This window comes from Triticum dicoccoides, chromosome 7A (genome assembly GCF_002162155.2).
Source record: "Triticum dicoccoides isolate Atlit2015 ecotype Zavitan chromosome 7A, WEW_v2.0, whole genome shotgun sequence".
NCBI lineage: Eukaryota > Viridiplantae > Streptophyta > Magnoliopsida > Poales > Poaceae > Triticum > Triticum dicoccoides.
Window position 1 is genome coordinate 26,166,062 of NC_041392.1, and position 15,223 is coordinate 26,181,284.

A 15,223-nucleotide genomic window follows, 5' to 3' on the forward strand; every position below is an offset into this window, starting at 1 on the left:
AAACCGGCTGCAAATGCGAGCGGGGCATTGCGGTGACGAGCTGCAAAGGATGAACCCACGAGCTGCGATGGTGCCCATGACATGATACAACCGACGGTGACGAGAGCTATACAACCGTCGATAACCACTGTTGGAACCTATGGGCCGTGTGCTTCGACCGGTGACGTAATAGTTGCGGCCAACATTGGTCGCGCCGCCTGCCGGTGCTGGAAAAGATGTGCAGCCAATGCCGATTGCTACAACAAGCACTCGCCTGTGCTGGAACCAGCGCATGGTGATGTTGGAGTCGGCGCGCGGCCGTGTTGGGCGACCCGGTGGGGACTGTGACCGGCAAGGCATAATACTAGGACCGGCGGCGTTGATTGCTGAGACCAGCAAGGTCAATTGCTGTTACCGGCGAGGCCATTTGCTTGAACCGGTGACGTCATTTGCTGGAACCGGCAAGGTCATTGGTATAACCGGAGACGCAAAATGTTGCAACTGGCACGACATCTTGCAACCCTCCATGATGAGTTATGCTGCAACTGTCATCGTCGTTTGCTACAACTGTCAATGTAAATCGCTGCGACTAGCACGGCGACATGCTGCGAAGACAACCGGTGATGTCACTTGCTAGAATCGTAAGGTCGGTTGCTACACCTAGAGAAACAAAATGTTGTGACCGGCACGACAGCATGCTAGGACGGTGATAGGCGGATGCTGCGATAGCGAGCATGGATGTTGTGATGGCGAGCCGTGGTTGCTCGAATCGGGAGATGCTATGATGGTAGCCCACCGGATGTAGTCTCCTCACCATCCGATTCACGCCAACCGAACCCGTGTGTATTCATATATTGGTAGAGGAGGGAAACATAATCGCAGACTACTTCATTTTCAGGGTGTTTGCTCTGGCGCACAAGTTAGTAAACGTTTTGCTGGCTAGTCACGTCCTTGTATTTTTTGTGCCTCAAAAGTAGCAAAAAATAAAAACCTTTTTTTTTGCGGGTAAAACAAATTTTTTAATCAAGAGTATTTGGCACTTGACATTTCACGTCCTTGTATTTTTTGTGCCTCAAAAGTAGAAAAAAAACACAAACCTTTTTTTTTTTGCGGGTAACACAAAGTTTTTTAATCAAAAGTATTTGGCACTTGACATTTTTGTTTGCCAAATACTCCCTCCGTCCCATATGTAAGACATTATGGGACGGAGGGAGTACTTATGATCAGAATGTGAAGTCATGCCCATTTTGTGCATTGATCTATATAATATTGGACATAAATATTACCAACTCATATCATCATGTACGTTTATCTTTTCATTTCCCCCATTCTAATAGACATTTGACATTGTTCTTTGTAATTTATGAACCGCATGTCTTCCAAGTATTTCTGCTTTCACACACTACCTTATTTGCATATATGATTACACACAATTTTTTTCCCAGGCTATCCAACAAAGACACATGATAACAGACAGTATATATGTACATCTTTGCTTCATAAACCCGACATGTTTCCCGTGCTACAAAGTTTCATCTCCACACAGTTTCACAATACTTGAAGGGCGATAATCGACGGAACTTCGACAATACACTTTGCCCGGTTCTTCCTTATCTACCATACAAGCCCCAAGCAGAGCAATATATAGCAACTGGATGAACACAACTTGTACACTGCATTTGGACTCAGTGTTTTAAAAGAATAAATTATAAATCCTTACTATATATGGACAATTCAGAGATCTCGGGCGACATGTTTACTGAGGATAGAGTGAATATGTTGCCTTTAGGTACTCTACGATCTCAGAGCTTTCGAACATTTTGACCCCCGTGTTAGGATCCTCGATATAAGGCACCTGCAAAGACAATGACACATGTCAAACGCTACTAGGCCATGCGAATGCACAGTTTTAGCAGCAACAACATAAATCACAATGCTGCAGACCTGGAAAAGGCCAAGTTTCTTGAAAATTTCCTGTCGCTTGGGGCTGCCACGTGCACAGCTGCAGCAAAAAAAAGGAGAAGTTAATTCCAATGTTGTTTGATGCTACAAAGATGTATTATGTCAACAAGATACTACGCTTATGGCATATATAAATAGTAGATGTTATGATGGCAGAGCATTTAGCTACCTATTTACAGATGCGTTGTGAAGTTTTCATTATCGAATACCTGTGTAGCAAGTGTGGCAACTCCAATTCAACAAGGGCCTCTCGTGCTATTTTACAGAAAGGAGAGCCCTGATGACAAAACATGTGCTGGTCAGGTTCTGGAACCATACGAGAACAAAAGGCAAATAATGACCTTAGATGCTATGAATAGCAGGAGAGAAGAATTAGACCTCGTATGCCCAGATCTCTATCGGCTGGGGTGGAAGCTTTGAAACAGTGTATGAAGATCCCTGCAAACAATACGGGTCAGCCCTGGTTTGAGCAAAAACTTTCAGAGCTTACATACAGTAAACATGCTTATATGATTTATTGACAATCTACCTTCCATATACGCCAAATCATAGCAAGCCCTGCTGTTATTGTCTGCAAAATAAGCCGCGGAGTTTCAGAAATTATACAACTGATTATTAACTAATAATGAACCATCATACTTAATTTAACAGTAACAAAATCATGAACATATGGCAAATAAAGATCACCTATAAGTCAAAGGTAATGTCCTTCTGAACATAGCCTATACTTTTAGAGTTACTTACCGTAAATAGACCAAGCGATAGCATAATTGGAATAGTTCCATCACCTGAAAAACAAAGACAGAGAAGGAGCTAACAGGAAGGACCCTGTCAGGAACAGGGGAAGCAAGGTCTGATAAAATAAATGATGGATACAAACCGTATGTGTCCGCAAGGTATTTTATGATGTCATCTGATTCATACATGGCAACTCCTGTGTTTGGATCCACCTGCAACATATGATTATCTTAAATGAAGATAAGTATTGAACTAATTTTGCTTTCTTTACGTAGCATTTTTTGGGCAAGATAGAAGAACATCCTATGTCTTACTAATGAATGCAAACGACTTTGCAGCAGAAGAATACAACAAGAGGACAAAACACCCCATGTCTGCTTACTAATGAATGGCAAAACACATGCAGCAGAAAACTGTAACAGAGGACATAACATACGATGTCTGTTTACCAATGAATGACAAAACACATTGCATCGCAGCATAAGACTGCAACAATATAACAAAAGCCCATCTTGCCAGGAAACAAGAAGTCCAGAAATATTAATATCCCGTCTGTTCCAAAATCTAAGACGTTCTAGCTTCGTCCTAAGTCGATCTTCATTAAGTTTGACCAAAGTAATAGAAAAATACATTAACATTCACAACAGTACATCACCAAGTAAGTATATTATAAAAAAACATATTTCATAATGGATTCAATTACACTAATTTGGTGTTGTGGATTTTAGTGCACTTGTCCATAAACTTGGTCAAACATGAAGAAGATTGACTTAGCACAAACCAAGAACTTCTTACATATTGGATTTTTGGAACGGAAGGGGTATTATATAATGGTGATTCTGCTGCAATCATGCTTGTTTGACCAAATATAATTCATAAATTACGTTATGAGGATACGTAAAACTGGAACTTGTAGCAATCTCATATAACCTAAGAAACAACAGATTTGGTGAAGAATTCTTGCATACCATGTAAGGGAACTGTTTCTTTCCTCCCATCTCCAAAACCTTTGGACGAAATGTTGGCCCCTTTTGTGGACAGGGATAAAATAAAACATCAAGGTCCAAGACAGCTACCATCTCTCTCACCTGAAATTTTACATGGCAAAAACACCAAGGTTGTCCATACATGAAAAATGCCAAGTACAAGATGCAGACATGGTAAACTAAAACGATATTCACCTTTCGACAAAATGGACAGCTGAAAGTTTTAGCCAGCATACACCAACAATTGAAGCAAAGAATAAATCAGAAGCAGAGAAAATATTAGGCCATGATATACAAAAAAGCAGGTCCAACTGTAAATATGCAGGACCATCAATTTTATCATAGTAAAGTTACGAACCCCAATTGAAAGAAAGCCCATACCCTTCAAACTCGTATATCTCAATAGGTTTTTCTGGTCGACGGCACTGATCTATCTTTGAGGTCTCCCTCACCTTTAGACCTTAAATAAGAAACAAATGTATTTGCGTAATACTCCTTCAAATTGAAAAATAATAGACACTGAACAAGTAAAATAAAATGATCTCAGCTAGCAAAAATGGGGAATTAGAGAAATTCACCTAGAAATTCCAGCGAATATTGGTCTGCGGGTATTTTGTCAGCAGAGACTAGTGATACCGAGTATCTGCACATCGCAGTGAGAAACCAACCACAAGATATGAATACAGCTCAATGTGACGCTTTATCTTCAAAATGTACATGAATTTCCAATTCGCGTGATGGTGCTGAGCTAATTTTCTCGAATTACTGACACCAAATTAACTCTTTTTTTTAAGCAATCTCAAATGGACAAAAAAAAACTACACATTGCTAATTACTGAAGCGGCTCATTTGGACAGCATCAGAATCAAAGTAGAAAGAGATGAATACACCCAGATTCCACTCTGGTGCCCAATTCGGTGGGCGAAATGAAACAGATTTGAATCTTGTGAGCAGTCCCATCTGGAGAAGGATTGGAGGAGACGAACCCTTGGACGAAGAGGCCGGTGCCGAGGCGGAAAGGCACGGCGAGGGCCGCGCCGGCGACGCTTCCGAGCTGCCCATCCTTGATAGCCAAGCGCCTGGGAACCGGAGGCGTGAACCCGTCCGGCGGCGAGAACTCCGGCGGCCCGTCGGAGGTGGAGGTGGAGGCAGAGGCGGGGGCGGATCCGGGCTGCGCGGCGACCCTGAGGGTGGCTGACGCCGTCCTCCGGGTGCAGGTGGCGGCTGTGGTGGTAGGCGTGGCGCACGGGGAGAGGAGCGGCGGGAAGCGGAGCGCCGCCGCGGCCATGGCTCCGCCGCGCGGCGCGGGCGGAGCAGAGCTGGACGGTAGGTAGGTATAGCTGAGTAGGTAGGTGGCGCGAGGGGAGTGAAGCTCACTGCGTAGCCAGCTTATTATACCTTTTTTATCTTTCTGTATGTATGTATGTATGTGTATGGGTACACTTTTCCTCGGACGATGCATGCAGGAAGACGAAGACCTTTCTTCCTCCTTGTTGGTATGATTTGTTGCTGTTGTTCTTCTCCTTCCTCTGTGCTGATGCTGGTGGGAGATCCTGCTTTGTCCAGGCGGATGGCCCGGCCGCGGTGCTGGACCGGTCGGATGACTCGAGTTCTCTTCTTTTTGGAAGGGACATTTTTCGCGGTACTCAAAGCCAAAAATGACGATGACTGTTGTAGGTGTGTTGGATTGGTGTCCATGCCCTTCAGCGCTGGTGTCAAGAAAGGAGGAACCAGCATGGAGCTAATTGTACCGTGGTTGAAAATGATGATCTGTTTGCGACTCGTTGCAGATCCTTCTATTGCAGGGGTCTTCTCTCAAGATTCAGGGACGATGACACATGGCTCCGGAGATCTTCTTGTTTTATGGTTGTTTTAGGATACTCTAGATGTTCATGGTCTTTTGTGTTTGTGTTTTAGTGTGCTTGTAAGGGTTGACTGCTTTGTATTGATTCGTGATATGAATGAAAAAATTCTAAAAAAAAAGATTCCGAATAGTTTTCGTCAAAACAAATCTGTCAAAAACCAACCAGGCGACTTCTCTCTCTCATCAACTGCCTCTCCCGACTGACACATGCCCACGTGGGCCATGGCGCCCGCCCACGTCTTCCCCTCAAAGCCTTATCTCTTGCGATCTTCTCCATTCATCCTCTTCCCGATTCTTTTCCCGTTTTGCCTCTCTCTCGCTCGACACGTTTTCGTCGATAGAGAAGAGAAAGTCCTCCCACAACCACTGTTGCACGGGTTGACGGCGACCACTGTTGCGCATCCCCACATAATAAGGAAAAACTTTGTTTTTGCCACTCCAGTTTTTGCCCATTTTGCTTATGTCACTCTAGAATTTGACATCTCACTTTTGCCACTCTTACCTTTTGACATGTATTACAATTGGCACTCTAAAATTTTTGCTTTTGCCATGAAATGGCAAAAGTGATATATTGTCAAAAGCTAAAAGTGGCAAAAGTGAAATGTCAAATTCTAGAGTGGCACAAGCAAAGTTGGCAAAAACTAGAGTGGCAAAAACAAAGTTTTCCCACATAATAATCGTTGGTGATGCAAGCTAAAGGGCGATGTGCAGGGCGCCGCTACTGCATCCATCGCCATGGCAACAGCCGCGGCGCTACCAGCCAGGGTTGGTGCCAAGGCTCTCCCATGTTGCGACTTGTGACGAGGAGGCATCTTCATGTTCGTTTCCCCATGGTGCAGTAGCAACAGCGACACTTTTGCAAATTGTAGGTGGCGACATTCTTGCAACCGAAGGAGACGACATCGACCATCTCTACTACAAGGATGATTATAACAGTGTCACTGTTGCAACTAGAGGCGAGCTCAACACGTGGAATGTCGGCTGCATAGCTGCTACGGTGCTGATGATGTTTGTGTGGAGACGACTACAACGTCGGTGATGTTGTGATGGGAAGAAGGGGTGTCGTCGGTGTTGCTATGGGGGTGTTGCAACATCACCTGTTGTTGCGTGCTCAGGGTCCGCAACATTACCTGAAGCTATAAAGGACGTTGTCGCAGGTGCTACGGCAAAGGCATCATCAGTTATAGGCTACGGGTTCCTATGAGGCCACCGGCTCATATGGCGAAATCATGTCGATGATGGTGGCAACGGGCAGCATCACGAGGTCTCGTTGTTGGGTAACGTAGTAATTTAAAAAAATTCCTACGCACACGCAAGATCATGGTGATGCATAGCAACGAGAGGGGAGAGTGTTGTCCACGTACCCTCGTAGACCGAAAGCGAAAGCGTTAGCACAATGCGGTTGATGTAGTCGTACGTCTTCACAATCCGACCGATCAAGTATCGAACACACGGCACCTCCGAGTTCAGCACACGTTCAGCCCGATGACGTTTCTCGAACTCCGATCTAGCCGAGTGTTGAGGAAGAGTTTCGTCAGCACAATGGCATGGTGACGATGATGATATTCTACCGACGCAGGGCTTCGCCTAAGCACCGCTACAGTATTATCGAGGTGGACTATGATGGAGCGGGGCACCGCACACGGCTAAAAGATCAACAGATCAATTGTTGTGTCTCTAGGGTGCCCCCTGCCCCCGTATATAAAGGAGCAAGGGGGGAGAGGCGGCCGACCAGGAGAGGCGCGCCAGGAGAAGTCCTACTCCCACCGGAAGTAGGACTCCCTCCCTTTCCTTGTTGGATTAGGAGAGGAGAGGGAAGGAGAGAGAGGGGGAAAGGAAAGGGGGGGGGGGGCGTGCGCGCGGCTGCCCCTTGGCCGCCTCTCCTCTTCCACCAATTGGGCCCATGAGGCCCAATAACCTCCGGGGGGGTTCCGGTAACCCCCCGGTACTCCGGTATATATCCGATAACCCACGGAACCATTCCGGTGTTCGAATATAGTCGTCCAATATATCAATCTTCATGTCTCGACCATTTCGAAACTCCTCATTATGTCCGTGTTCACATCCGGGACTTCGAACAATCTTCGGTACATCAAAACATATAAACTCATAATATATCTGTCATCGAAACTTTAAGCGTGCAGACCCTACGGATTCGAGAACTATGTAGACATGACCGAGACACGTTTCCGGTCAATAACCAATAGCGGAACCTGGATGCTCATATTGGCTCCCACATATTCTACGAAGATCTTTATCGGTCAAACCGCATAACAACATATGTTGTTCCCTTTGTCATCGGTATGTTACTTGCCCGAGATTCGATCGTCGGTATCTCAGTACCTAGTTCAATCTCGTAACCGTCATGTCTCTTTACTCATTCCGTAATACATTATCCCGCAACTAACTCATTAGTTGCAAGTTGCAAGGCTTAAGTGATGTGCATTACCGAGTGGGCCCAGAGATACCTCTCTGACAATCGGAGTGACAAATCCTAATCTCGAAATAAACCAACCCAACAAGTACCTTTGGAGACACCTGTAGAGCACCTTTATAATCACCCAGTTACGTTGTGACGTTTGGTAGGACACAAAGTGTTTCTCCGGTAAACAGGAGTTGCATAATCTCATAGTCATAGGAACATGTATAAGTCATGAAGAAATCAATAGCAACAAACTAAACGATCAAGTGCTAAGCTAACGGAATGGGTCAAGTCAATCGCATCATTCTCCTAATGATGTGATCCCGTTAATCAAATGACAACTCATGTCTATGGCTAGGAAACATAACCATCTTTGATCAATGAGCTAGTCAAGTAGAGGCATACTAGTGACACTCTGTTTGTCTATGTATTCACACAAGTATTATATTTCTGGTTAATACAATTCTAGCATGAATAATAAACATTTATCATGATATAAGGAAATAAATAATAACTTTATTATTGCCTCTAGGGCATATTTACTTCAGTCTCCCACTTGCACTAGAGTCAATAATCTAGATTACATAATTATGATTCTAACACCCATGGAGCCTTGGTGCTGATCATGTTTTGCTTGTGGAAGAGGCTTAGTCAATGGGTCTGCAACATTCAGATCCGTATGTATTTTGCAAATTTCTATGTCTCCCACCTGGACTAAATCTCGGATGGAATTGAAGTATCTCTTGATGTGCTTTGTTCTCTTGTAAAATCTGGATTCCTTTGCCAAGGCAATTGCATCAGTATTGTCACAAAAGATTTTTATTGGACCCGATGCACTAGGTATGACACCTAGGTCGGATATGAACTCCTTCATCCAGACTCCTTCATTTGCTGCTTCCGAAGCAGCTATGTACTCCGCTTCACACGTAGATCCCGCCACGACGCTTTGTTTAGAACTGCACCAACTGACAGCTCCACCGTTCAATGTAAACACGTATTCGGTTTGCGATTTAGAATCGTCCGGATCAGTGTTAAAGCTTGCATCAACGTAACCATTTACGACGAGCTCTTTGTCACCTCCATAAACGAGAAACATATCCTTCGTCCTTTTCAGGTATTTCAGGATGTTCTTGACCGCTGTCCAGTGATCCACTCCTGAATTACTTTGGTACCTGCCTGCTAAACTAATAGCAAGGCACACATCAGGTCTGGTACACAGCATTGCATACATGATAGAGCCTATAGCTGAAGCATAGGGAGCATCTTTCATTTTCTCTCTATCTTCTGCAGTGGTCGGGCATTGAGTCTTACTCAACTTCACACCTTGTAACACAGGCAAGAACCCATTCTTTGCTTGATCCATTTTGAACTTTTTCAAAACTTTGTCAAGGTATGTGCTTTGTGAAAGTCCAATTAAGCGTCTTGATCTATCTCTATAGATCTTGATGCCCAATATATAAGCAGCTTCACCGAGGTCTTTCATTGAAAAACTCTTATTCAAGTATCCCTTTATGCTATCCAGGAATTCTATATCATTTCCAATCAGCAATATGTCATCCACATATAATATCAGAAATGCTACAGAGCTGCCACTCACTTTCTTGTAAATACAGGCTTCTCCAAAAGTCTGTATAAAACCAAATGCTTTGATCACACTATCAAAGCGCTTATTCCAACTCCGAGAGGCTTGCACCAGTCCATAAATGGATCGCTGGAGCTTGCACACTTTGTTAGCTCCTCTTGGATCGATAAAACCTTCCGGTTGCATCATATACAACTCTTCTTCCAGAAATCCATTCAGAAATGTAGTTTTGACATCCATTTGCCAAATTTCATAATCATAAAATGCGGCAATTTCTAACATGATTCAGACGGACTTAAGCATCGCTACGGGTGAGAAGTTCTCATCGTAGTCAACCCCTTGAACTTGTCAAAAACCTTTTGCAACAAGTCGAGCTTATAAACAGTAACATTACCGTCAGCGTCAGTCTTCTTCTTGAAGATCCATTTATTCTCAATGGCTTGCTGATACGTCTCCATCTATAATTTTTGATTGCTCCATGCTATATTATCTACTGTTTTGGACTATATTGGGCTTTATTTTCCACTTTTATATTATTTTTGGGACTAACCTATTAACCGGAGGCCCAGCCCAGAATTGCTATTTTTTGCCTATTTCAGTGTTTCGGAGAAACAAAATATCAAACGGAGTCCAAACGGAATAAAATCTTGGGGAACGTGATTTTCTCACCGAACGTGATCCAGGAGACTTGGACCCTACTCCAGGGGGTCAAAGAGGAGGTCACGAGGGTGGGGGGCGCCCCCCTAGGGCGCGCCCCCTGCCTCGTGGGCCCCTTGGTACTCCACCGATGTACTCCTTCCTCCTATATATACACACATACCCCCAAACGATCAGAATAGGAGCCAAAAACCTAATTCCACCGCCGCAACTTTCTGTATCCACGAGATCCCATCTTGGGGCCTGTTTCGGAGCTCCGCCGGAAGAGGTCCGTCATCACGGAGGGCTTCTACATCATCCTAGCCCCTCCGATGAAGCGTGAGTAGTTTACCTCAGACCTTCGGGTCCATAGTTAGTAGCTAGATGGCTTCTTTTCTCTCTTTGAATCTCAATACAAAATTCTCCCCCTCTCTTGTGGAGATCTATTCGATGTAATCTTTTTTTGCGGTTTGTTTGTTGAGACCGATGAATTGTGGGTTTATGATCAAGTCTATCTATGGATAATATTTGAATCTTCTCTGAATTCTTTTATGTATGATTGGTTATCTTTGCAAGTCTTTTTGAATTATCCGTTTGGTTTGGCCAACTAGATTGGTAGTTCTTGCCATGGGAGAAGTGCTTAGCTTTGGATTCGATCTTGCGGTGTCCTTACCCAGTGACATAAGGGGCAGTAAGGCACGTATTGTATCGTTGCCATCGAGGATAACAAGATGGGGTTTATTTCATATTGCATAAATTTATCTCTCTACATCATGTCATCTTGCTTAAGGCGTTACTTTGTTTTTAAATTAATACTCTAGATGCATGCTGGATAGCGGTCGATGAGTGGAGTAATAGTAGTAGATGCAGAATCGTTTCGATCAACTTGTCACGGACGTGATGCCTATATACATGATCATGCCTAGATATTCTCATAACTATGCTCAATTCTGTCAATTGCTCAACAGTAATTTGTTCACCCACCGTAGAATACTTATGCTCTTGAGAGAAGCCACTAGTGAAACCTATGGCCCCCGGGTCTATTCTCATCATATCAATCTCCATCACTTTAATCTTGCTTTGCTTTTTTACTTTGTTTTTACTTTTTACTTTGCATCTTTATACCAAAAATACCAAAAATATTATATCTATCAGATCTCACTCTCGTAAGTGTCCGTGAATGGATTGACAACCCCTAATCGCGTTGGTTGCGAGTAGCTATCGCTTTGTGCAGGTACGAGGGACTTGAGCGTGGCCTCCTACTGGATTGATACCTTGGTTCTCAAAAACTGAGGGAAATACTTACGCTACTCTGCTGCATCATCCCTTCCTCTTCGGGGAAAACCAACGCAAGCTCAAGACGTAGCAAGAAGGATTTCTGGCGCTGTTGCCAGGGACTCTACGCAAAAAGTCAACATACCAAGTACCCATCACAATCCCTATCTTTCACATTACATTATTTGCCATTTGCCTCTCGTTTTCCTCTTCCCCACTTCATCCTTACCGTTTTATTTGCCCTCTCTCTCTCTCTCTATCCCCCCTCTCTATTTGCCTCTTGTTTTCTCGCGTGCTAGTTTGTTTGCTCGTCATCATGGCAAGTCTCATATCTTCCCCGTTGTCTCCCGAGAGTGAAGTTCTAAATTTTAAACAAAGGGAGGGAGAAAATCTAAAAGATGCTTGGTATAGAATTTGCAATGCTCAAAATAGATCTACCAGGAAGCAATCTACCTTAGTTCTTCTCCGCAATTTTTATGTAGGTGTTAATCCTTGGTATAGATATATCCTCGATACCATTACCGGAGGGAACTTCTTGGGTAGCCATACTTTTGATTCTTATAATGTTATGCTAAATTTATTTGGCTCACCACCTCTTTTGGTTAATGGAACCACGTTAACTTTGGAGCATGTTATGCAAAGACTTGAAATTATTGAAAATAAAGTTGCTACTATTGAATCAATTGAAAATCTAGATAAAAAGATCCACAATCAAATTACTCAATATGGATCTAAGGTAGGAATGACTCTGAAAAATATTAAGGAAAAGGAACCCATAGTTAATGAGAAGATAAACTTAGATTCTACTAGAATTGATAAACTTGAGGGTATCATTACAAACTTGGGAACCGCTTTTTCTTCCGTAAAGAATACTCCAAGTCCTCCTACTAAATTTGCCAAGCTTATGTATGTTCCTAAAAATAAGGGTGAATCATCTAGTAAGGAAACTGCGGATCTTAAATCTATAAGTATTCATCCTAATCTTTTTGCTATCATTAAGGAACCAATTGCTACAAATGAATTTTTTGATCTTGTGCCTAAAAGTTTGATAATCACTAGAAATAAAGAAATTCCTAAGGGAAATAGATGCCTCATCGAAGAATTGCCTATGAAAGATGGCAATACTTAGATCTATCCTCGCCTTTGTGCCTAGCTAGGGGCGTTAAACGATAGCACTTGTTGGGAGGCAACCCAATTTTATTTTTATTCCTTGCTTTTTGCTCCTGTTTAGTAATAAATAAATTATTTAGCCTCTATTTTAGTTGTGTTTTTTGTGTTTAATTAGTGTTTGCGCCAAGTAGAACCGTTGTGAAGACTTGGGGAAAGTCTTGTTAAACTTGCTGTAAAAAACAGAAACTTTAGCGCTCACGAGAACTGCTGTCATTTTTATTTGAAGAATGCTATTTAGTTAATTCTTTTTGAAGATGATTAATAGATAAATTCCTCACATCCAGCAATTATTTTAGAATTTTTGGGGTTTCATATCTTGCGCTAGCTACAGATTACTACAGACTGTTTTGTTTTTGACAGATTCTGTTTTTCGTGTGTTGTTTGCTTATTTTGATGAATCTATGGCTAGTAAAATCAAAAATTCGTTTCTGAGCCCGAGCTTAGATGCACCTGATATCATGGCCATCCAGTCACATGTGGATTCCCGCTGTAAGTAGTATTCCACCCGGTATTCATAGCGTACGTGATATAGAAAAAGAAGTGGGCCATCGCCTTATTTATTACGTGCAGACCTCACCGCTCGGCCGGAACAGACCGCCTCACACGGCCCTCCTTTTTTCATGCGCTGTCCTGAGCCATCTGCATGGCCTGACGGACATGCACAACTGCCACTTATACTTATCTTACCCATCTCGCTCAAGCCCATCAACAAACCATGTCCACTCGTCCCCTCGCCCCACCTCCTCTAGCCGCCGACTGCTCGTACTCAAACCCACCATGTTTGCGTGCTCGTCTTCCTCCACCCCAGTGCCAAATGATGCACTTCTTCCCATGATCCAGTGCCCCTTCTGCGGCGTTGACCTTTCATTGCGTGGTCGTAGTCATGTCACTTGCTTCGCCAACAATAGCCACCGGAGCTATGGACACGCACAACTGCTCTGCAACCAACAAGCCTGTTCGAACCGGAGCAGCTAGCTGTTCCAATTTTGAATTACATCACACTAACCGAGACCGTAGGCTTACTAACTAGATGCACCACATGTTCTCCCACTCCACGTGGCCAACCACACGCAGGCCAGCAAAATACATAAACCAGTTCACCAGCTGCAAAATCGCCAACAAAACTCACATACCACAGCGCCCAAGCAAAATACACAACCAGTTCACCTGAAAGCTTAAGTCTCTGTTTTTATTCAGGTCACTACTAACTAGATATATATCCCAACCTGGGATCATTACAAATGTTTAAAACAATAAACACTTAATACGTGGATGGATAAGCGTCCAGCACAGATCAGACAACACACCAAAGAATACAAATTGTAAGTCATAAGCGTCACCCAACGAGTAAAAACTCAACCCAAGATCTGGTTTCACCACTCTTTTCGTAGGTTCTTCTGAAAATTTGTGGATAGATTGTTCAACCGCACTCATCCGCGAGGCACACGGCGTCTGGTCTGGTGGTGCACTACCGAAGCTCAACCTGAATTACCCAGAAAGTTCTATCAACTATCAACAGTTTTCCAAAATTCTGAAAAAAAACCCACCTAACACCCATATTTGAGCACGCGGAACAGACGGCACAAACCAGCCAAACACATGGGACCAATCATAAAATCGACTATACGAACTAACTCTGAGGATTTCCAGCATAGGATGGCCACGCACAACAGGATTCGAACAAACAAAAATTGACTGGATTACCTATTCGTCCATCAGGGGCTTCGGGATTCACCTTCCCAGTGGATTGCGCAGACTGGGTCAGCGAGGCATCTTTCCTCCAGCGGCACTCGCCTGCAGACCGCCCAGTGCTGCAGCCCCCTACCCGTTGCGCACAGCCGGAGCCCTAAATTGGAATCCGCCGGCAAAGCAGGCGCCTCCTCACGTGACGACAGCAACGCCAGTGGCACATGATATGGGTGCTCCAAGCTGTCCGTGAATTCTTCCCTAAGCAGGAACCTGAAACCGACGCTGGAATAAGCGGTGGCGACGGGATGACGGCGATCCACGGAAGCAGATCTTCAGACGAGCTAATGGTGTGAAAAAACTGACCGGTCTACTCGATCTAGCAAGAACTCGAGCCCGCCGGCTTCCATCGCAGCTCCGCCGGAAGGGGCCGTAGCCGCCGCCGCCATGCTCGCGAGCATCACCCACTTCTCGGTCTAACTACTTTTTTCTCTCCCTTGCGAAGCCCACACACCCAGTAGATAGGACGGCTCTGCTTCGACCATCGAGCTGGGCTACTTGGGCTTATGGCGTGGGCCACGGCTCAGGACCCAACACTCACGGACGGACACCGCCAGCTACGAAAGTGGCCCACCTGTACGCACTGTGCAAAGCCGTATATCGAGCATAAACTCATTTTTCGCCGCTCCAACCCTGACGCGTCTGACACTCTTTCGTCCATCCCGATGCACCTGCTAGTGGCTCAGATTTCGGGTGCAGCTGAGCCCGAGCACCAAAACGACCCTCTCTAGTAAATTTTTTTAATCCATAAAGAAGTTGGAATACAGTAGGTTTAACACCAATATAAATAAAGAATGAGTTCATTACAGTACCTTAAAGTGGTCTTTTGTTTTCTTTCGCTAACGGAGCTCACGAGTTTTCTA

The 15,223-nt window shown here is 44.1% G+C and overlaps 1 protein-coding gene and 1 long non-coding RNA gene across 2 annotated transcripts; both read right to left on the minus strand.

The window, feature by feature from the left end:
- Window positions 1-1,446: 1,446 nt before the first annotated feature.
- On the minus strand, window positions 1,447-5,038 carry LOC119328760. The gene is made up of 12 exons (XM_037601736.1): window positions 4,652-5,038; window positions 4,244-4,308; window positions 4,047-4,125; window positions 3,861-3,879; window positions 3,648-3,767; window positions 2,822-2,891; window positions 2,686-2,729; window positions 2,471-2,512; window positions 2,320-2,379; window positions 2,151-2,218; window positions 1,924-1,981; window positions 1,447-1,834 (listed from the first exon to the last, which is right to left on the minus strand). Exons 1-12 carry the CDS (start codon window positions 4,951-4,953, stop codon window positions 1,736-1,738), a joined length of 1,026 nt encoding a protein of 341 aa, XP_037457633.1. The 5' UTR covers window positions 4,954-5,038; the 3' UTR covers window positions 1,447-1,735.
- An 8,756-nt stretch (window positions 5,039-13,794) lies between these two features.
- On the minus strand, window positions 13,795-14,781 carry LOC119327876. The gene is made up of 3 exons (XR_005158737.1): window positions 14,667-14,781; window positions 14,319-14,573; window positions 13,795-14,097 (listed from the first exon to the last, which is right to left on the minus strand). It is a non-coding gene; the product is annotated as an uncharacterized LOC119327876 (long non-coding RNA).
- Window positions 14,782-15,223: the final 442 nt, after the last annotated feature.

Excerpts from the sequence above, each read along its gene's own strand:
- LOC119328760 (XM_037601736.1), bottom strand. The coding sequence starts at position 4,953 with ATGGCCGCGGCGGCGCTCCGCTTCCCGCCGCTCCTCTCCCCGTGCGCC. Across the intron at positions 2,892-3,647 it reads AGAAACAGTTCCCTTACATG|GTGGATCCAAACACAGGAGT; the intron begins GTATGCAAGAAT and ends CATATGTTGCAG. Across the intron at positions 2,219-2,319 it reads TAGAGATCTGGGCATACGAG|GGCTCTCCTTTCTGTAAAAT; the intron begins GTCTAATTCTTC and ends TTTTGTCATCAG.